The 20418-nt window shown below is 61.3% G+C and overlaps 1 protein-coding gene across 4 annotated transcripts in view; it reads left to right on the top strand.

The window, feature by feature from the left end:
* FOXP4 (forkhead box P4) overlaps positions 1–15341 on the top strand; it is a 66147-nt gene extending 50806 nt beyond the window's left edge. For 2 of the 4 annotated variants that reach the window (XM_075442975.1, XM_075442972.1), the window contains 9 exons: positions 1664–1751; positions 4450–4533; positions 5216–5417; positions 5520–5596; positions 5814–5915; positions 10188–10309; positions 10437–10503; positions 10631–10797; positions 11033–15341. In XM_075442975.1, the coding sequence (XP_075299090.1) occupies positions 1664–1751; positions 4450–4533; positions 5216–5417; positions 5520–5596; positions 5814–5915; positions 10188–10309; positions 10437–10503; positions 10631–10797; positions 11033–11177 (1054 nt within the window). In that variant the 3' untranslated portion in view covers positions 11178–15341. Of the gene's footprint in view, positions 1–1663; positions 1752–4449; positions 4540–5215; positions 5418–5519; positions 5597–5813; positions 5916–10187; positions 10310–10436; positions 10504–10630; positions 10798–11032 lie in introns of all 4 variants that reach the window. The other 2 variants (XM_075442973.1, XM_075442971.1) reach the window with 1 other exon arrangement.
* The last annotated feature ends 5077 nt before the right edge of the window (positions 15342–20418 follow it).

Below are 20418 nucleotides of genomic sequence, written 5' to 3'. Positions count from 1 at the left end.
CTCACGGGGTGAACCTCCATAAGGCATCTCCTCCCGCCTCTCCGGGCATGTTTACATGGCACGGGGCAGATGAGCAAGCTTCGGTTTGGAAGCTGGAGCTGGGGTTGGCAGGGGATGGCCAGGGCTGGGTCGCGGTGCCAGGAGACCCTTGCTGTGCCAGCCAGGGCTGTGGGGTCCCTGCACCCTGCATCCCACCTGCCTGACTCCCAGGCACGCCTCGTGCTTGCAGGAGCAAGCTTCCCAAGGGGCAGCCTCCCCGACGGCACTGCTGAGATGCTTCTGTCCCCTCTCCGCCAACGTGAGCACGTGTCAGGGTGTGGGGCAGACAGACGGCAAACTTCCAGCTGCCGAAGGCTGAGCCCAGCTGCGGCACGGACCTTGCTTGGAGTCCAGGCACTGGCTTGGAGCCTCCTCAGAGCATCACCTTCGTGGAGTAGCTCAGCAAGCCTCAGCGTTGGGGTGGAGAGGAGCAGCGCATCCTTTGAGCAGTAGTTTAGAAAAGCCTGTGAGGGTCGGTGGAGACGTCTCCGTTCCCATTCAGCACAGCCCAGACTCGATAGCTTTTTCCCTGGAGAAACAGCCATGCCCTCGGTCTGCTGTGCGGGGAGGGTCCAGCCGTGAGACACCGGCGGGGTTTGCTCACGTTTGGGCTTGGCAGCTGGTCCCAGTTACCTAACTTGTTTTTGCAAGTTGGGACTGGAGTGCTCTTACAAACAGCCGGGTGAGACTCCTGCTGTCTTCCACATCTGGACCGAGGGTAGAGACTCCTGAGGCACCTTCTCCTGGGATGTCTCAGCAGAAGTAGCTCAGTCTTGGTCCTGGAGGGCATTGGCCCATGGCCCTGGGACATCCAGCATCGGATGCCAATTCTCAGGGTGTTCCCGGGGTGGCCCTGGTGCAGGTTGCCCTGCTGCCCAGCATCCCCCCTCCGACCTGTCCCACTCTTCTGGTGAGGACCCCAGTGGGTTTGCACCCACCCAAGCAAGGACGTGGCGTGGCCATGCAACGTCTTCAGGGCTGGGTGCATCCCCAGGCTGCCGCTTTGCTGAGTGTGGTGGGCAAGGACCCCCACAAGGTGATGCCAGGGTGTCCTGGTGACACCCCCATCACCAGCTGCTCACTCTGCTGGGAGCCCTCCCTGAGAAAGAGGGCGAGGACCAAAGGTCCTTGTGCTTTATAAACATAAAGTGCCTGACAAACATAAGCCAGGAAAGCAGTGGGACGAGGAGCACCCTGGAAATGTCACCGTCTGCCTTCGGGGGATTTCCTTAGAGGGTGTAAGTAAAGCTCCATAATGCCGCCTTTGTCCTGGAAACCTGCTCCTCAGGTCCTCCCGGGCACCTCCTGCCAGCAGCCCTGCCCAAGGACTTTCCATCAGCCAGCGGCCGCTGCCGAGCTGCCCCGGAGCAGCCCCAGGCAGGGCTGGTGGTTGTATGGCCCCGCTCCGGGATTCGGGGAGGAGACCCAGCCCAGTTTATTTGGCTGCCTTCGTGCCTCAGTTTCCCTTCTGCTGATGACGCTCCGGGCAGCAGTGCCGGAGCATCGCCGGGTGTTGCTGCGGCGCAGGTGGTTTGCAGGTCGGGGCTGATCCCAGGCGTGGCCCCAGTGCAGGGGCCGCATTTTGGGCATGTCAAGGCGCAAACCCCCGTCTTCTCCTCCCCAGACACCTCAATACCGAACATGCACTTGATGACCGAAGCACGGCCCAGTGTCGAGTCCAGATGCAAGTGGTACAGCAGCTGGAAATACAGGTGAGTACGGCCCCAGCCGCGACGGACGCGCGTTTAAAAAGCGGTCTCCTTTCCGACTCCGCGTGCTGTGTCTTGGCTGCTCTCTGCAGGAGCAGGGTAGCAAGGCTGGGGATCACTAGCAAGGTAATTAGCCAAGCTGGTGCTGCGGGGGCTCATTTTAAGCATCCTTCCCAAAAAGGGTGCTGCCACTGGCAGGGCTCAAGACCTGGGGCACCCTCAGACTGGTTCCCCCTCCAATACCGGCATCCCTGCATGACTGTGGTGGGGCTGGAGAAGGGACAAGCCATCCCTCCCGCCCGGAGTGTCCCTGTGGGTACAGGGAGATGCCCCAGAGCTGGAATCACAGAATCACAGAATGTTCGGGGTTGGCAGGGCCCTCTGTGGGTCACCCAGCCCAACCCCCTGCCCAAGCAGGGTCACCCAGAGCAGGCTGCACAGCACCGCGTCCAGGCGGGGCTGGAATATCTCCAGAGAAGGAGACTCCACAGCCTCCCTGGGCAGCCTGGGCCAGGGCTCCGTCACCCTCAGAGGGAAGAAGTTCTTCCTCATCTTCAGCTGGAGCTTCCTCTGCTTCAGTTTGTGCCCGTTGCCCCTTGTCCTGTCTCTGGGCACCACTGGAAAGAGTCTGGCCCCGTCCTCCTGACCCCCACCCTGCAGATATTTAGAGGCATTTCTAAGGTCCCCCCTCAGCCTTCTCTTCTCCAGGCTGAACAAGCCCAGCTCCCTCAGCCTCTCCTTGTAGCAGAGATGCTCCAGTCCCCTCCTCATCCTCGTAGCCCTCCTCTGGACTCTCTCCAGTAGCTCCTCATCTTTCTTGAACTGGGGAGCCCAGCACTGGACACAGCACTGCAGATGGGGCCTCACTGGGGCAGAGTAGAGGGGGAGGAGAACCTCCCTCGACCTGCTGGCCACACTCCTCTTGATGCACCCCAGGATCCCATGAGCTTTCTTGGCAGCCAGGGCACACTGCTGGCTCATGGTCAACCTGTCGTCCCCAGCACTCCCAGTCCCTCTCCACAGAGCTGCTCTCCAGCAGCTCTGCCCCATCCTGTACTGGTGCCTGGGGATGTGCGTGCCCACGGGCGGGACATGAGCTGTGCCCCAGCCCTCATGCCCAGCCGTGCCGCCACGGCAAGAGCCTCGGGGCTGCTCGGCTCGTTGGAAATCAGGCCACTTATTTTGGTGGCTGAGGGTGGTCTTTGAAGCCCAGCCTCGAGGTGCTGTTTTTGGAAAGCCGGTTCTTTAAATAGCGCCTTTCCCAGCGTCTCTGACTCCCCGATGTGCCGTGCGTAATTCGGTTAATAGAGAAGGGAGCGGGGAAAGTGGGAGGAAACGGAGGGGTTTCAGCTTGGGACTTGAAAGCCATCGAGAGGGAAGGCGAGATGGGGCAGGGGTCTCTGTCAGAGGGTGGCTCACCAAGACCTCCGTGGCATTACGGTGCCTGGGTGCCCGGCTGTTCGTCCCGGGGCTGGCAGGAGCTCGAAGCAGGTTGTGCCCATCACAGTGCGCGGTGCTGGGTATCATGGCGGGGGATGCCAGCCCTGGGGGCAGCGGGCCACGGTGCGCGGCAGCCTCGGCAGCCTCTGCCCAGAGTTACAATAGCGGGGGCTGCGGGGATGGGGGGACGCAGCGAAACCTTCCCGGGCGGGGAGGCTGCGAAGCCGCCTGGGCGATCGCATCCCGCTCCCCAGCCCTCGCTAAAGCGAGAGGTTGAAAGCAATTACTGGGGCTTAAAGAGGGGAGGGAAAGGAAAGGGGGGGAAAAAAAAAAGCTGAAAGCTGTGTGTGCAGAGAGGAGAACCTGCCACCGGAGCTACCAATTATAAAGTTTTCAGCGTGGAGCTCCCGCTGTGCCGGCGGAGAGCGTCTGCATCACGAGGGGAGACCTGTCAGCTCTAATGAGCACCACGACAGCGAGAAAGCATCCGAGCTGCTCCAAACTTGCAGCAAAGTCCTGCCTTTAACTCCTTCCTCGCCCAACTCCCAGCTCCGGCGCCTGCCCGGGGAGGGGGCTTGGCTGGGGGGGCAGCCGGCGGCGCGCGGGGACACGGCCGAGCCCCAAGCTTGAGGGGTCGCGGTGGAAAGGGAAGGTGACGGGAAGAGAGCGGGTGTCAGATCCCATCGCCTCCGCCGGGCTCAAAATCTCTCCTGGTGCCACAGTGAATATTTCACCCTTCTCCGCACTCCGGGGAGTAAACAGGCAGGAGCGTGCAATTACAGCGATGTTGTGCGTCTGGGTGGATGGACGGACGGACGGACGGACGGAGGGATGGGTAGATGGACAGGGAGCTGCTGGCGAGCGGGAGGCAGCGGAGGCTGGAGGAGGGCGAAGGAGACGGGGGTGGCTGGCACTGGGGCGCGGGGACCAGAGCACCCAGGAGGGAAGGCGAGGGCTGCGGTGGGTGGCCGGGACACGTGAAATTACTCTGTTTCATCATAGATTTTTTTGTCCGGCTGCACATGCGGAGCTGGAGCAGTGGCAGCCCCCGTGCCCGCTGCAGTGGCTGCCACGGTCCCGCTGGGGCTCTGGGAGGGCTCAGCACCAGGCAGGAGCTGGCTCCTGTGGGGATGCCGGAGGGTGCTGCCTGCCCGCAGGCAGGGCTGGGGGCTCGGCGGGCAGCTCCTCCGGGCCGTGGGCCACTCCATAGTGACTGCCAGCACTGCCTGACCATCTCCCTTCTGCTTCGTGCCTCCCGCAGCTGGCAAAGGAGAGCGAGCGTCTCCAAGCAATGATGGCCCACCTTCACATGAGACCTTCAGAGCCAAAGCCTTTCAGCCAGCCTGTAAGCGTACGTCCCCCTCCTGCCCTTGTCCGTCCCTGCAGCCGCCACCTCTCCTCCTCCTTCCCCTCACCGCTGGCTGCCATCCCCTCCTTGCCCTGCGCATGGTCACCATGGCCCTGCATGGCCCGGATGGACAGGCTCCCCAGGACAGGCATACCCTGACCACACTCCGGTGCGCGTAGCTTGGTCCCTTGTGCTGGTGCAAGGCATCAGGTGGGAGTGAAACGCAGCCTGTGTCCATGTTGTGCTGCTCTTAACCAGCCTGGCCATGTACTGGATACATCCCGTCCCATGGTTGCATCCTCTTCCATGGTTGCATCCCGTCCCGTGGTTACATCCCGTCCCATGGGTGCATCCCATCCCATGGTTACATGCTGTCCCATGGTTGCATCCTCTTCCATGGTTGCATCCCGTCCTGTGGTTGCGTCCCGTCCCATGGTTGCATTCCGTCCCGTTGGTTGCATCCCGTCCTGTGGTTGCATCCCGTCCTGTGGTTGCATCCTGTCCCTTGGTTGCAATCCATCCCTGTCAAGCCCACCAAGCCTCCCCACGGCAAACCCCTCGCTGCCTGCTTTGCGGAGTCAGCCCCGCCGAGCTGCCGGTGTGCCGGGAGCTCTCCCAGCCCCTGCCCTCCCCATGCTGGTGGCCAACTGCCTGCCCTCCCTCCCACCTGTCCATGCAGCTGAACCTGGTCTCCAGTGCCACCCTCTCCAAGAGCACTTCCGACACGTTCCCCGACGGCTTACCTCATCCCCCCACCTCCGCCACGGCGCCCATCACCCCCCTGCGACAGGGCCCCTCCGTCATCAGCTCTTCCACTTTACACAACGTTGGACCCATCCGCAGGAGAAACTCGGAGAAGTTCTGCACCCCGATATCTTCAGGTGAGCTCCGGGATGGGGTTCAGCACCCTCCGTCATGCAGTCCCCGGGTCCCAAAGTGGGTCACTTCATTCCACACCCCCCCATTTCTTGTTCCCCCTCCAGAACTTGCACAGAATCACGAGTTTTACAAAAACGCAGACGTCCGGCCGCCCTTCACGTACGCCTCGCTTATCCGGCAGGTGAGTGGCTCCCCGCGCCACGGGGTTCAGCTCGCCGCCCCAAGACTCACCCGCAGGGGCATCTCGGGCAAAGCCACGCTCTCCCCCACTTTCTCAGTCCTGGAGGAGCCCCCGTGCCTGCTGGACCCCCATTTCTGCCCCTCGTGCCTCACCTCTGGGTGGGCGGAGCCCTGCTGGGGCATTGCAAGTGATGCTCTTGTCCCCTCTGGTTTCCCAGGCCATCCTGGAGACCCCCGACAGGCAGCTAACGTTGAACGAGATCTATAACTGGTTCACGCGGATGTTTGCCTACTTCCGGAGGAACACGGCCACCTGGAAGGTGAGAGCAGCCCTGCTCAGCGCCGGGGGGCTCGCCCCGTCCCACCCAGGGCCACCCCACCCCACCCAAGGCTGAGTGGAGATGCTCCAGCTTATGTGGGCACCTGTGCTAAAGGACCAGTTCGTTGCACAGCTCCGAGATGGTGCGGGAAGTGCTTTGGTGGGTAGATCCCACATTTTCCCCCGCAGAATGCAGCCCTGGTCCCTGGGGCCGCGTCGTCCGTGCGGTGGGATACGGCGAAGGGCTGCGCTGTAGCGACCCTGGGGCTTTCTGCGGGGCTGGGGCTGGAGCAGAGCCGCCCGCCCGTGCCGGGAGAAGGGCAGGGAACAGAGCGAGGCACTCGAAATAGCAAAGAAGGTTAATGATAACCCGGGGGCGGGCGGAGATGCCGCAGCCGGGCTGCGATACGCGGCGGCTGGGTGTCGGTGGTGGCTGGGGGTGCGGGTGCTGCTGTGTGGGGATGGAGGGGGTTGGCGGTGGCTGGCGGACCACCGGGAAGCGGGAGCACCCATGGCTCCGCTGCGAGACCCCGAGAGGGTGCCCATCAGTCCCCCCCACCCGGTGCACGGTGCTGTACGGGCGGGTGCTGGGGGGAGTTTCTGGCACCGAGGAACCGCTTGTCGCTGGCCCGGGCTGATGCGGGTGAGTTCTGGGGCAGTGTCTTGGGGCAGCACCCGGGCACTGGGGCTGCTCCCGCAAAAATCAGCCAAATCTAAGAGAGGCAAGAAAACACAGCTCAGAGGAAAGGAGTGGTTGGGAGAAGGAGCAGTTATTGCCCCAGCTGGGAAGCATTTGTGTTGTGTCCTGCTGGCAGGGGTTTACCAACACTCCGCTTCGTCCTGCTCAGGGTAGCAGGCAGAAAAGTGGCAGAGGGAGACTCTTCAAAAAAAAAATAATTAGAAGAAGCGAGGTGCAGGCGAGATGGTGTGTTTTGAAAGGGTTAAGGAGGAATCGGTTATTCGGGAGCCTGGGGCCCCGGGCGTTGCTGCTGCCGAGGAGAGCTGACCGCAGCAGCGCTTTGCTTCTCCGCAGCAAACTTGGGCTGAATAACGGGCGTTTTGGCTCCAAAGTGCTATGGGTGGCCCCTGGCTCCGGCGTGGCCCATCCCCAGCATCCCCGCACGCCGAGCGGGAGGATGGCGGTGGGAAGGAGCAGGGCAGGAGCGGGCAGAGGTGCCTGGGCCGTTTTTGGAGCCGGCCGTGGCCCCGCGTCGGTCTGGAGTCCCCCTCACGGCACGCGTGCCGCACTGCAAGCCGGCGGTGCGGGGAGCATCATCATCGTGTCACGGGCATCGCTGCTCCCAGGTCGATATCTTGCTGTGGGGCAGAGCGGGGGCCATCCCGGGCAGCCCTTTACCTGCTCCGTCCCTCGGTTTTCCCAGCTGTGGGATGAGATAGTGGCAGGTGAAAATGCCTTTTTCCTGCGCTTTTACTAGCTGAAAGGAATAAACGTTTTGGGTTTTTTTTCTTCACGACTCCCCCACACCCCCTGTTACCCCACGGCGGAGTTGATGTCTCCAAGGGGCATCCCCCAGCCCTTCTGGTTCCCTTTTCGCTGCTCTGTATTTTTCCTGTTCCACCACCAAAAGGGATGGCAGGGGATTAAAAAGAGCCCGCGGGGGGTGATTCCCTTCCCAGCTTTCAGCATCCAAGGCCAGGCTTGTTTTGAAGGAGGGGGATACGCAGGAAAAAATAACGTATTTCCGCTCTTCAGAAATCCACTGTTCCTGCTGCAGCTTCTCCCTTGTCTCCTGCTTGTAGCTGCCCCCCGGGATGGGGCAGGGGTGCTGGGGGCCGAGGTGGGTGTCCCATCCCCACGGCAGGGCAGAGCAGCAGTGGGGGCCCACAGGGAGACCCCCGGCACGGGGAGCAGGGCTGGGGGGGCAAAGCAAACATCATTAGAAAAGACAAAGATGAGAAGCAAACAGAGCAGCCGAGTCTGGCACTGAGCAAATACTCTCTCGAAATACAAAAGCCACGTTAGGACGAGGCAGGGACCCCCACCCCGGCACCGGGTGGGAGAATTCCCATGTCGGGGGTCTCGCCTGGCACCTCCTCTGTGTCCTGGGGCCAGCACCCTGCCCGACACCCAGCACCGGGATCGGGGCATCCCGGGCTCCGGTGATGCTCGGTCGCATCCTGCCCTGTGCCAGGATTGATTTTATCTCCACTTTTTTGCCTTTGCACGTCCCCGCCGGTGCCTGGAAGCAGGGGGTGTCACTGGGGGGAGAGGGGGGACGTGGGCGCTGCTGGGCCGGGGCTGCGTCTCCACGTGCAGGAAAGGTTTCGGCTTTGCCACGCTTCTCGCCTTTAATCAGGGCTTTGTTTGGACGAGGAGTCCCCTGCCTGCGCAGGAAGGAGGAAGGGGAGCGCAGGGCAGGATCCGGCCCCGGCGAGGGGAGGAAGTCCGGTGTTTGCTCACCGAGGGACAGAGGTTCAAGGGCAGCGGCAGGACCCAGCCGTGGCCGGGCTTCAGACCCCCGGGCGCGGGCAGGGAGCGGGGTATTTGCCAGCGCAAGGACAGAGCTGGGGCCGGGGGCTCACCCTGCTCCCTTGCTGGCCCAGGAGCACAGCGGTGTCTGGGGTCCCCCTTGGATTTCCAGCTCCCTGGGACGTCTGTCTGCGCGGTGCCGAGTGCGGCCGGACCCTTCTCTGTGGGTGATGCCAGCACGGGGTGTGAGGACAAGGGATGCCTCGGCCCCTGGGGCAGGGCATGTCCCAAATGGAGCCGTGTCCCTTTGGGTGAAAGCAGCGATGGCACCGGGCTGGGATCCAGGGACCCGGCTCTGCACCGCACCAAGCGTCACCCCAGGAGCGGGGCCAGCTGCTGCCCGCCGGGTTCCTGGTGTGACTCAGGGGTTCCTGGTTCCCCCCAAAAAATCACCTCAAACAGCACCGGCTGTGCCCAAGTCTCGTTGCCCAGGAACCGGCTCCTGGGAGCCAGGGAGCCCTTGCAGAGATTCCCCGTTGGGCTGGCTCTGCCCGACAGCGAGAGGACCAGCAGCCTGCCCGTCCCCGCTGCCTGCACCGAGCAGCCCGGCTCTCAGCACGGCCATCGCGGCAGCGCCGGGCACAGTGGCACGGCCGGGGATGCTGGGGCGGCTGGCGGGCAGCGGGCACAGGGCAGCGGCCGGAGGATGCAGAAAGAAGTGGATGGAGGGATGGATGGATGGAGGGATGGATGGATGGAGGGATGGATGACAAGGGAAGGAGCCCGGCTCTGTTTGGTTTTGTCCTCAAATTAAAAAAGAAAAAGGGGCGATGGTGCAATTTGATGAGTTTCTGGGAACTCTTAACACTTTCCGGCGCGGGGGGGTTCAGTCCTTGTGTCTCCTTTTGCCTTGTTGTGTTGGTCGGCTCCTTTGTTTATACAGCCCCCGTTCGACCTTTTAAATTGCTGTTAATGTTTTAGCGTAACGAATTAGTCTCTCATCACGAATCAGGACTCGAAATAAAAAAAAAGTATATAAAAAAAAAAAACCCTCCGAGGCCAACTTCCTGAAATTGGGGTCATTCTCATTTGCAAGGCAGAGAATCTGAGAACCTTAATGCAAGGAAATTTATTCAAAGGCAGAGCCCCGGCGTGATTAGGCCCTTTGTAATTATAGCTCGGAGAGATTCCACTCCAGCCTCCTGCCTCCCTCATGGATTAGCAAGTGAGTCGGAAAAATACACAGGATTTAATTAGAGGCAAATTAAAATTGGTAATGAAATAGGGGCAGTAGCAAATGGCAGGGAGTTGGAAGGGGAAAAGGGAGCTGGTATCTCTCGGGGCTGCGCTGTCTGCCTACGTGTGTGTCTCTTTATTTTACATTTAGAAATGTAAAGATGGTCGATGTAAAGAAGAAAGGGAGGGAAAGGACCAAAAAGGGAGGTGGGGGGGGAAGAGAAAGAAAGGAAAAGATTAGCTGGCTTTGCTGAGTGTCGCTGGGTGAGCTGCAGCGGAGAGGGTGGCTGTGCTCCCGGCTCCTTGCTGGTGTGACTGGTCCCTTGTCCCACGCTGTCCCCATCTTCCTCGGCACCTGCCCGGGGTCCACGAAACGGGGTCGTGTCCCACGCGCAGCTTGGGACTCAACGCCTGAACCCGTGCGGCGCTGATGGGGTGACACTGCAGAACGTTTGGCTGGAGACAAGCTGAGGGTGGCCAGGACAGCCGGGAGCTGTGGGGACCCGCAGGGGCTGGGCGAGGAGGAGGATGGGGAGGAAGAGGAAGGGGTCCGGGCGGCGGGGCGGGGGCTGTGCCGCTGAGCTCTCCTGCCCGCTCTGCCCGCAGAACGCCGTCCGCCACAACCTGAGCCTGCACAAGTGCTTCGTGCGCGTGGAGAACGTCAAGGGAGCCGTCTGGACCGTCGACGAGCACGAGTACCAAAAGCGAAGGCCACCAAAGATGACAGGGTGGGTCCTCCTTTCCCGCAGAACACAGCCCAGGAGCCGGGCTCGCGCCCACCTCCGTTGCCAAACCCCGCGTCCCCATGCCGGCAGCGCTCAGCCGTGCATCGCTCTGCTTTCTCTCTTTCTGCAGGAGTCCAACTTTAGTCAAAAACATGATTTCAGGACTCGGTTACGGAGCACTTAATGCAAGTTACCAGGTAAGGACCCAGTCCCATCCCTGGTAGCGGTGTGGGGACACTCAACCTTCGCCCCTCCGCAGTCCTGTTTGCCGGCGCGGCTCGCATCCTCCATGCCTCGAGCCACCACCGCCGCTTTCTGTCGCAGGCCGCGCTGGCCGAGAGCAGCTTCCCGCTGCTGAACAGCCCCACCATGATCAACACCAGCTCCGCCAGCGGCATGCTGCACGTGGGCCACGACGACGTCAGCAGCACCGTGGAGCAGGTCAACAGCAACGGCAGCAACAGCCCGCGCCTGTCCCCGCAGCAGTACAGGTCAGCCTGGGCGAGGGGACGAGGGACAGGGCTGGCGGGTGCTGCTGGGCTGCCGGAGGGTTTGGAGCCAAGGGACGGTGGCACGTCGGGCACCGGGAGCTGCTCGTTGCCTCCCGTGGCTCCCGTCCCCCGGGCGAGGGGCAGCGCAGGGATGGAGGGGCTTCGGACCAAGGGTTCTGTGGGGTTGCGTTCGGTGGGACCGGCTCCCCGAGGCTGAAGGCTTCCCTCCCCGCAGCCATCCAGTGCACGTGAAGGAGGAACCCGCCGAGGCAGAGGACGACAGCAGACCCGTCTCGCTGATGGCCGCCACCAACCAGAATGTGACGATTCCCGATGACAGGGACCTGGAGGAGGAGCTGCCGGTGGAAGACTTGTCCTAAGGACCCCTTCCTCCTCCCCACCGAGGGGCAAACCCTTCCCACCCTCCCGGCCGGAGACCAAGCGACGGCTCCCACTTCCCCAAGGTGACCTTCGGCGTTAAGCTGTTTCTTCAAGGCACTTCCACAAAGCAAAAGGGTTTCCTTGGTGCAACAACCTGTTGCTGACGGCGTGTCCCTCCCGCTCCCCACCGCCCTGCGCCGTGGCCCCGGTGACTGACCAACCCCTGCCGCGGGGAACATCCCGTGACACGAGAAGCAAAAATCCAAGAGCTGGACTTTTTCTCCCCTCCTCCCTTGGTTAGTGACTGGTGAACGAGGATGGTAGGTTGTTTCTGTCCGAAATGGTCCCTCCTTCCTTCCCCGTGCGTGGTGGGCGCAGGGAAGGCACCTCTGTCCCCTTGTCCCCCGTGGTGCTCTGCCGCCCGGTGATGCTCGAGCCTCCGCCAGCGACCGCCCCGAGGAGGGAAGGCGACAGCAGGAACCCGCCCTCATCTCTCCGTCCCCCGGTGGGTTTTGCACTAGGAGGGACCGTGGACCCTGCCCACGTGCTGCCTCCACCCAACTTTGGGGGAAGAAACAGCAGAAACGGGGGTGAGTCCTCTGCCGTGGTCTGGACGTTGGGCTTGCACCGTTGCCTTGCGGATGGGGAAGGACGCCTGGCGTGTCGGTGGGACTGTGTCCCCTTTGCCTTGTCACCTCTGTCAGGTTGCTAAACCGCCCAGAAAGCAGAGCAGCCCGCCCCGGGTTGGCCGCCCTCCGCGAGGCCCCTGGTCCCCGCTGGTGGGGGGGCTGGTGGCACCCAGCATTGCTGACCGTCCCCAGCCGACTGCCAGCGCTGGGCAGCGAGGACACGGCTCCCCGCCTCCTTCCCAACGTCGGCTGCAGCGGGTGACACCTCTCCCAGCCCGTGCAGGGGTGGCCAGTGGCCCGACTTCACCTTCAGACCAAGGTTCCTGGTCCCCCACATGCCCAGTTCCTGCTCCGAAGCCAGGGCAGGGTCTCCGAGGATGGGCAATGGTGAGGGGAGGCAGCACCCGCCACCACCGAGCCGCCTCCTCCTCCTCAGGGGCACCCGCAGAGCCCGGCCGTCCTGCTGGTAGCAAAGCCAAGCCCGGTGAAAGCCGGTGGCAGCCGAACCTGGCCGTGGCCGGCGAGCCGAGCCTGCCGCCGCGGGGCCTCCCGTTCTCATCTTTTCATTATCCTTTTGTGTGCGTCCAGATGGGAAGATACCAAAAGATTTCTAGAGACAGAAGGTCCGTAGTTCAGGTGAACAGATGGTATTAATGCCAAAAAAAAAAGAAATATTAATAATAACGAGAACAACGCAACCAAACACCCCTCTTCTCCCTGCTCTTTCTTTCTGCGGTGGTGATGTGGGCACCCAGCGCTGGGCTCCTCACGGCTGGCAGCCGCAGCCTCCCCGGTGCCCTGTGCCGCTCTCGGGGACCAGCACCTTCCCCGGGGACCAGCACCTTCCCCGGCACAGCCGGGCTGGCACTGGCTGTCCTGGCACGCAGCGGGGGTCTCAGGGGACTTGCTGTGATGGACACGGAGCTGCTCTTGTTTTGGAGCCCAGCTCGAAGCTCTCCCGAAGCGATCCGGAGCCCTGCTCTGTTCCTCCCTGGCCCTGGTCCCCCGGGTCGAGATGTTGGTGGTGGGGGCTGCGTCGCTGCCCCAGCATGTGGTCCCCAGCCCCGTGCTGCGGTCCTGAGCGCCAGCACGCTGGGAGCTGCGTTTGGGGTTGAAAACGCAACGCACAGCTGTGGGTCACGGGGAGGTGGGGGGGGAATGGTTGTCTGTCCCCACGCGTCACGTCTGTGATGTCCCTGAGGGGCTCTTGGCCCTGTGGCACGTGTCCCTGGGGCAAGCCCGTACCTCGGATCACCCCTCCGCATCCTGTTCACTGCCCGTTGCATCCTCGGTACCCAGGTGCCTGCAGAGAGGGGGAGTCCCTGGCTCCCCCCTGCAGCCACCAGCAAGGCTGAGCAAAGCCCCCCCGAAAAAGCAGCACCGTCCGGGGGATGCCGAGACCCTCGGGGAGCCGCAGCCGCCCTGGGGGTGGGAGGCACAGCCCGGTGGGGGGTCACCAGCATCCCCCCAGCTGGGCTGCAGAGGGGCCCCTTCCCCTCCCTAAAAACCCAGCGGATCCCGCAGAGCCCGGGCTCGCAGGCGTGGGCGGCCGCGGTTGCGTGGGTGCTCGCCAAGCCGTGCCGGGTGGCTCTTCGCTAGGTGTCTCCACTCAACGCGCGTTTCTCCCCGCGCCGCGGCCTCGCTCGCCGCTCGTGCTGAAATATCGGGGCGAGAGCATCGCCAGGACCCCGCTTCCCCTCGCCCACCGGCCTCCCCGGCTCGGCCCCGCTGCTGCCGGGCTCTGCCGGACACCGAAGACCCTGCCCGGGTGGGGGGCACGAAGCGAGCCCCGTCCCCCCCAGACCTCCAAAGCAGACGCGAGGCCGGAGGTGCCGCTTATTTTCCCCGCTTGGTTTCTTTTCTCTTCTTTTTTTGGGTTTTTGGGGTTTTTTTTATTTTTTGTTTGGTTTTTTTTCAGTTTTCTTCGTTTTTTGTTTGTTTTTCTCAGTTTTTTTGTTTTTAAATTATTGTTTTCAACAAGTTTACAGCCGCCGCGGGCGGGTGTTGCTGGAGGGAGGCCGGCGTCGCGCGTTGCTGCTTTGCCTGTACGAAGGAGCAGGGAGGGATGGATGGGCTGGGAGTCGGGGTGCAGCCCCCGGCCCCCCCCGCTGCTGCTCGGCCGCGGTTCGGGGGATCGCCTGCCTCCATCCAGGCTTTGGGGTTTTTGGTTCCCATCTCCCAGGCAGGGGGCAACTGTGCCTCTTCGCGGCGGCGCCAGCACCCGGTGTCACCCCCCCCGTGCTGCTCCGGCGTCTCTGGGACACCCCAGTGTCCCTGGGGAGGGAACAACCTGGCCTCTTACTGGGAATGAGCTGCTGTACTGGTGCGGTTTGTCCTTTCTGCCTGGTGCGTGGGGGGTTCTGCTGACGGGTCCTGCAGACCCCCGCGCTGTTTTGGGGGGGGGGGGTTCAGTAGCTGCTCCCCTTCGTTTGCTCTTCCTGGGTCCTTTCCCCTCGCCTTCCTCACGCTCTTCAAATCTGATTTTTTAGCAGCTCTGCAACCCCCTGGTTTTTGCGTACGGTTCAGCAAAATCCCAGGCACGAAGCGCGCCCGGCGTCGGCGAGCCCTCCAGCACCGCCTGCGGTTCCTGCTCGGGGTGTGAGTTATTATTTTTTGTTATAAAGCTTTTCTAGAGGTACAGACATCCCCGAGGTGCCTCCCAGAGCCGGGGCGAGCCGCCTGCCTCTGGATCCCCGCGGATCCAGCCAAAATCCCCATCCACCGTCACTCCCAGCCCCCACGAGGACAGCCTGGCGCCTTCCCCTCCGCGCCGTATATTCCTATAGGTCTTTAGCCGCCATCCTGGCTCCGAAGAGCACTCTCTATATATATATATTATATATATAAAAACAAATATATAAATATAAAGGAGTTTTTTTTTGTCTTTGAAGACGTGCACAGGTTTGGAAAGCCCTGTGGCTCCAGGTGATGCCTCTTCCTTGGCCGTTGCTGAAACGGGAATCGCGGTGGGTGATTTCACGGGAAACGTGCCCGGTTTGATACTCAGGGGTAAATTTAATTCATGCTCTTACCCCCCGCCCAGCCCGGCCGCCGCTGCAGGGTCCCGTCCGAACCCAGGTACTGCGTCCCCTCCCAGCCTCGCCCGCACCCACCCCCCCTCACCCCTCTGGTTGATTTTTTTTTTTTGCTGGTTTGAATTTTACAAAATTCTGCGTGTCTTACCTCAAACACACGCCGGAGGCGGGGAGGGGGGGGAAGGAAGGACAAAGGACCAAACGCGCTGTGTGGCAGAACTGTATGTCTGTATATATGGAGATATATATATACTGGGTGTAAACCTACCAACACGAATTGTTCTTTTGGGGTTTTTTCCTGGATTTTTTTTTTGTTTCATTGCCTGTTTCTTTCTCCCCCGGGGGCAGTTCTGCAAGGGGGAGGTGTGGGCACCTCCCTCTAAGCAAAGGCATTTTTCTGATATCTCCCACTGAAGGAATTAGTCAGTTTTCCATGGTTTTTTGTTGTTTTTCAAAGTTAGGGTTTTTTTTTTTCACCTGAATAGCTAGATTGGGTAGAGCTGGGGAGTTGGGGTTGGGGGTCAGAAACCAGTGCTCGAAGAGCAGGGGTGCTGGTAGCACTGGGGGGGCTGCTGGGGAGGCCAGCGGAGGCGAAGGGAGGGCAGCAGCTGAACCTGCGCTAAACCAAAGGGTTTCTTTGCTTTGTTTACACGCCTGGCCAGCCTCGCTGCCCGGGAGCATCACCCTGGGGCTCGGTTTTTGTCCTGGAAGCGTTGGGGAAGGGGGGGACAGGCCAGAGCTGGGGGCTTGGGGACCTTCTGCTCCCCGGAGCTGCCCCAGGGGGACCCAGGTGGGTGCTGGGGCTGCGAGGGGGGGTGCTGCCTGGCTCTTCCGGGGACGCCCCAACCTTGCCACAACCTTTTCCTTTTTTTTTTTCCCCCCTTTTGGTTTGTTTTTCCATCCTGGAAAGGTGGGAAGGTGATGCTGGGGAGGTCCGAGGGGGCCGGAGGGTGGAGGGGAGGGAGGATGTGTGGAAAGTGACCCTTTCTCCCACCGCCGCCTTGGCCGCCGCGCCCCTCGTGCTGTGTAAAGGAAATAGCGTTGCTGTGTATTTGTACTCTGAACTTCCGTGTGTCTGCTTTGGCAGACGGTAAACCCTTGTACAGTAGATCTAGCTGCATGTAATCTGTATGGACAATGGCATTATAAAATGCAATAAAATAAATTACCTATCATGCTGCTGTGCTGGCTGCTTTGTTATGATTATTAATTTAAAAACAACAACAGCAACAAAAAAAAAAAAAATCTGTATTTTTAATCCTTGAAAGCTCTTCAGGAGCGATGGTCAGCCTGGGCACCAGAGGGGAGAGAAGTGACTTGCTCTGCTCTGTCGGGGCTGGGGTAGCTGGAGTAACCGAGGTCGTTATTTCAGCCCCTCACCAGCTCCTTGCAGCGTCCCGGCGTGGACCCGGGGCGCCGGCTGGGATTCCCGCGGCGGCTGGGTTTGCTGGGCTGGGCGGCCGTCGGGTCGCAGCCTGCCCGCCGGCGTTTGCCGACGCTGCTGTTGGCATCGCAGCCCGCGTGTGCGCGGTGCTGGGGACTGGTGGCCGTGGGGTGGGGGGGGTGCAGCTGGCGTGAGCTGTGAGCGCAGGGGGGGCTGTCGCCAGCGTCAGCTGATGCCGTAGAGCTGCGCTGGCTGGTGGGGAGCCGGGAGATACGCTGCGTTTTTCTGCAAATTCAATCCCCGCTGAGCCCCGGGGGTGGAGGCACAGAGAGGGGACCCAGCAGCACCTGCTCAGCACCCACAGCTTCCTCGGGTGCTGACGCATTGCTCCCTGCGTCCCGGAAACCTGGGAAGTGTTGGAATTTCCCTGGATGTGCTGATGGCAGGACAGAGCCCTGCCAGCCCTCCACAGCACCCGGCTCGTGCCGGTGGACTCCTGCTGCTGGGACGGGATGGGATGGGACGGGACGGGACGGGACGGGACGGGACGGGACGGGATGGGATGGGATGGGATGGGATGGGATGGGATGGGATGGCTGCCAGTGGACTCCTGCAGCTGAGATGGGACGGGATGGTGTAAGTTGGGATAAGCTGCTGGTGGACTCCTGCAGATGGGACTGGATAGGATGGGATGGGATGGCTGTGGCCCCTGGAAAAGCGCAATGGCAGCTCAGACAGGACCGTCCCTCTTCTTCCTCACCTCACACACCGCACAGTCGCTGCTCCAGCCTGCTGGAATGGGAAGGGTTTTCCCAAAGGCTGGGGCCAAGGCGGGTTGCTGGATGTTCACTGGAGTTACCTTGCAGTGGGAGATCTACCTCCTCAAAAGAAAAACAATTAAGAAGATAATAGTAAGTAAGAGAGCTTTTGCCACTGCCCTTACAGAATTTTTCTGCTACCTCTTTTTCTTTCTCTCTATTTTTTAAGACCAGCTCTGCAGCGAAGCCTCTCCACCCAAGTTTAACATGTTGGTGTCCTTGTTCTTCAGAGGCCTCTTAATCCAGCAGCGACAGCGGCACCCACCAGCCCGGATGCAGCCGCCCGCAGTGCCTCGTGCCACGGGGCCCGGACACCCGGCACCCGGCACCGTCAAGCCCGTGGCTCAGCCCGGCAGCACTGCGGCTCTCCCCGGGACGCCGGCGAGCGAGGAGACAGCGTCCCAGCAGCTCGGCGTGGAGGGGCAGAGGGGCGTTCAGAAGCACTCAGTGCTCATCGAGGCTCCGACAGCAGGGCCAGGTTCGCAGCCTCGATATCTGCCCTTTAGAAATAAAAAAGTAAGGTTTTGGCACTCCCCTCGGGGAATCGACTTCCCGGGGCGTCGGGGCTTCGCCAGCAGGAACTTTGGGCCATTGCGTTACTTTTTTTCCTGAACATCCTCCCTCCGGGTCCCGGCCAGGGCTGCGGCAGCGCGGGGGACGGGGATGAGGATGGGGCAGGGCAGAGAGCGGATTTCGGCCGCCTCGCAGCCCCGCGCTTCGCAGCCCGGCGAAATGGCCGGCTCCCATCTGCGTCTGGACCCTGCCAGTAGTAATCGGCCGTTAGATCCCCTTTCCCTCCGCTGCTCCGTCTCAGCCAAACTTGCTTAATCTTTTTTCCAGTGGCCCTTTTCCAGGGCTCTCTGAACCGCGGCCAGCTCGCCGGCGGCTTCCCGGGGTGCACCGAACGTGCCTCCGCCAGCCCCTCGCTGCCCACCCAGGGGGGCTGAGCCGGCACCCATGGGTGCACGAGCCGTGCCGAGGGGCCGGTGTCCCCGTCCTCGCCGGCTCCCACGGGGAGGGCGCGGGGGCTCGTGGCTGGGCGCAGGCTGTCGATCGCTCGGGGGAACATGTGGCTTTGATTGATTTAACACTTGGAGAAAGAGCTTTTAACTTTTAAACTAGAAACTTTCTTCCTTTTTTTTTTTTTTCAGCTATGGACATGAAAGCTTTCTTGGTTTGATTGCTAAACCAGTACGTGGATGGGGGAAGAGACTGGGACCAGCCACCCCCTTCCCTCAGCTTCTGAGCAACTCCACGCACCCAGAAAACGTTGGCAGGAAGCACCCACCCTTCTCCTCCTCTTCGCGATGCTCTGCCCCGGGTCCACGGGAGTTTCGCCCACCCCTGAAGCCCAAAGTGGGGTTTGCTGCTGGGAGCGGAGCCGCCGGCCGCGGACGAGTCGCTGCCTTGGATGCACACAGCCGGCGTGGCTTTCAGATAGTTAAAAAGAGCAAAAAAACAAGAAAAAAAAAAAAAAAAAGAAAGGAGAGACTGCTTTTGGTTGTTTTGTTTTGTTTTGTTTTTTTAAATGAGCATTAAGGAATTGCAGCAACCAGGGCCAGGAAGGGACGTGGCCAAAGTGTTCTTGCTCTGAGATCTGTTCCCTGCCCCGAGCTGCTGATGTCCTGGGGGGTCTCGGGTCCACGTGGCCGTGAACCCCCCTGGGACCAGGGCTGAGAAGGGGTCCCAAAACAGTGTGTGGGGGGCAGAAGGCACACCCAGAGCCCTCCACTCTGCTGTGGCCACCCACATGTGGGCCACGAGTGGGTTTGCTCCCTGCTTTGGTCTCCCTTCTGCACCCGTTTTGCTTCTCCGGTTTGTTCTCGGGGCTGGAGGCTGCGGCAGGAGGGGCAGCGCCCGGGGGTCCCAGCCCACCCTCTGCCCAGCGGCTGCTGGACTCGTACAGACGAGTTCTTGTAAGAACAGCCCTCAAATACACATTAACTGCGTGCAGCTGATTTATTTTTCTTTTGCCACTCAGACAGCGACCGTGGCCGATTCAATGCCAGCACCGCATCGCGTCTGGAGCAGGGCAGAAGCTGTGACGTGCTGCGGCCCGGGGCTGCGAGCCCCCTGCACCAGGGACCTCAAACAGCAGTGGGGACAAGAACTGTGGCTTTAGTAGCTGGGAAGGAAAAAACCAGGAATGGTGGGAGCAGGCACCGGCTGGGTGTCAGCGCCCGCGTCTTCCACCCCAGCCTCTCCGAAAGCCGCCACTCGTACCCATCTGAGCAGCAACGTGGGACATGGGGCCCAGCCCTGCAGGTCCCCCCGCCGCAGGGCCGGGAAGAAGGACGAAGAGACCTTGCTTTCGAGCATCAGTGCGCCATGTCGCTGCCCATGGCACGATCCGGCCACCTGTGATTGGTTCCCCAGGGTGGCAGGGAACCCCTGCTTGTACCAAGCCTTGAGAAAGGGAGAAATGCTGTCCCCGTGCAGGGACGGTGCTGCTGAGCATCACCTCCCATCCCCGGCTTCTCCATGCCTCGGTTTTCTTCCTTGCGGAAGGCCACGGTGATGCTCAGCCTTCTGCCCGGCTGGGACGTGGCCCCCTCACCCTCAGCGCTGGGGGACCAGCCAGCCCCCCAAAGCCATGGTCCCCAGTGCTCCCCCGGGAGCAGCCGCGGTGGGTGGCATTGGGGGGGCTGCACGGCACGATGCTCCCCGGCTGCTGGTGTGCCTCTGCCCCCCCCAACACCAGAGCTTGCACACAGCCCCCCCAGGGACACAGCGCGGCGTGGAGGGGAGGGGGGAAGTCTTTAATTTTTCCATCTTCAAAAGATGAACGTTCATGGGCCCCCCCCCCTTTTTTTTTTAAATATCCATTTCCTTCTTTTTTTTTTTTTTATTATTTACAGAAATAGCTCGTGACTCATCAAAATCTTTCAGCAGAAAATCTGAAACAGTGGGGTCATTCACTGCGAACCCAGCGAGCCAGCGCCTCTCCCCCCCTGCCCCCCGCCCGCTGCGCCCAGGAGGGTTTCAGAAGGTTGTTTTGTTTAGAGGTTTCGTGCGCGCCCAGCGACCGGTAACGCTGCTAGACAGAGCGGGGGGTGATGGCGCGGACCCCAAGCAAACACGGCGCAGGCTGCACAGCCCGGCTCTGTGCTGGGACGCGGCCGCAGTCTGCAGTCCCATTCATGGCAGCTCAACCGCACGCTGCGGCTTGGGCTTGGGGGTTTGGGGTTTTTTTTTTTTTGTTATTTTCAGATTGCACGCATTTTCTCTTATTTATTTATTTTTCTTACGAAACTGCAAAGGGATCGCCGAGGGATTGATGCCGGGAATGTTGCAAAACCCTCTTTGAACTGCGAAGCCGAGGCTTTAGCGCTAAATCCTCGCCGGGATCGGGAAGGTCGGGGAGGTTTAAATCT

This window comes from Opisthocomus hoazin, chromosome 25 (assembly GCF_030867145.1).
Source record: "Opisthocomus hoazin isolate bOpiHoa1 chromosome 25, bOpiHoa1.hap1, whole genome shotgun sequence".
Classification (NCBI taxonomy): Eukaryota; Metazoa; Chordata; class Aves; order Opisthocomiformes; family Opisthocomidae; genus Opisthocomus; species Opisthocomus hoazin.
Note: the sequence above shows the minus strand (reverse complement) of the source record. Positions and strands in the feature narration are given on the sequence as shown.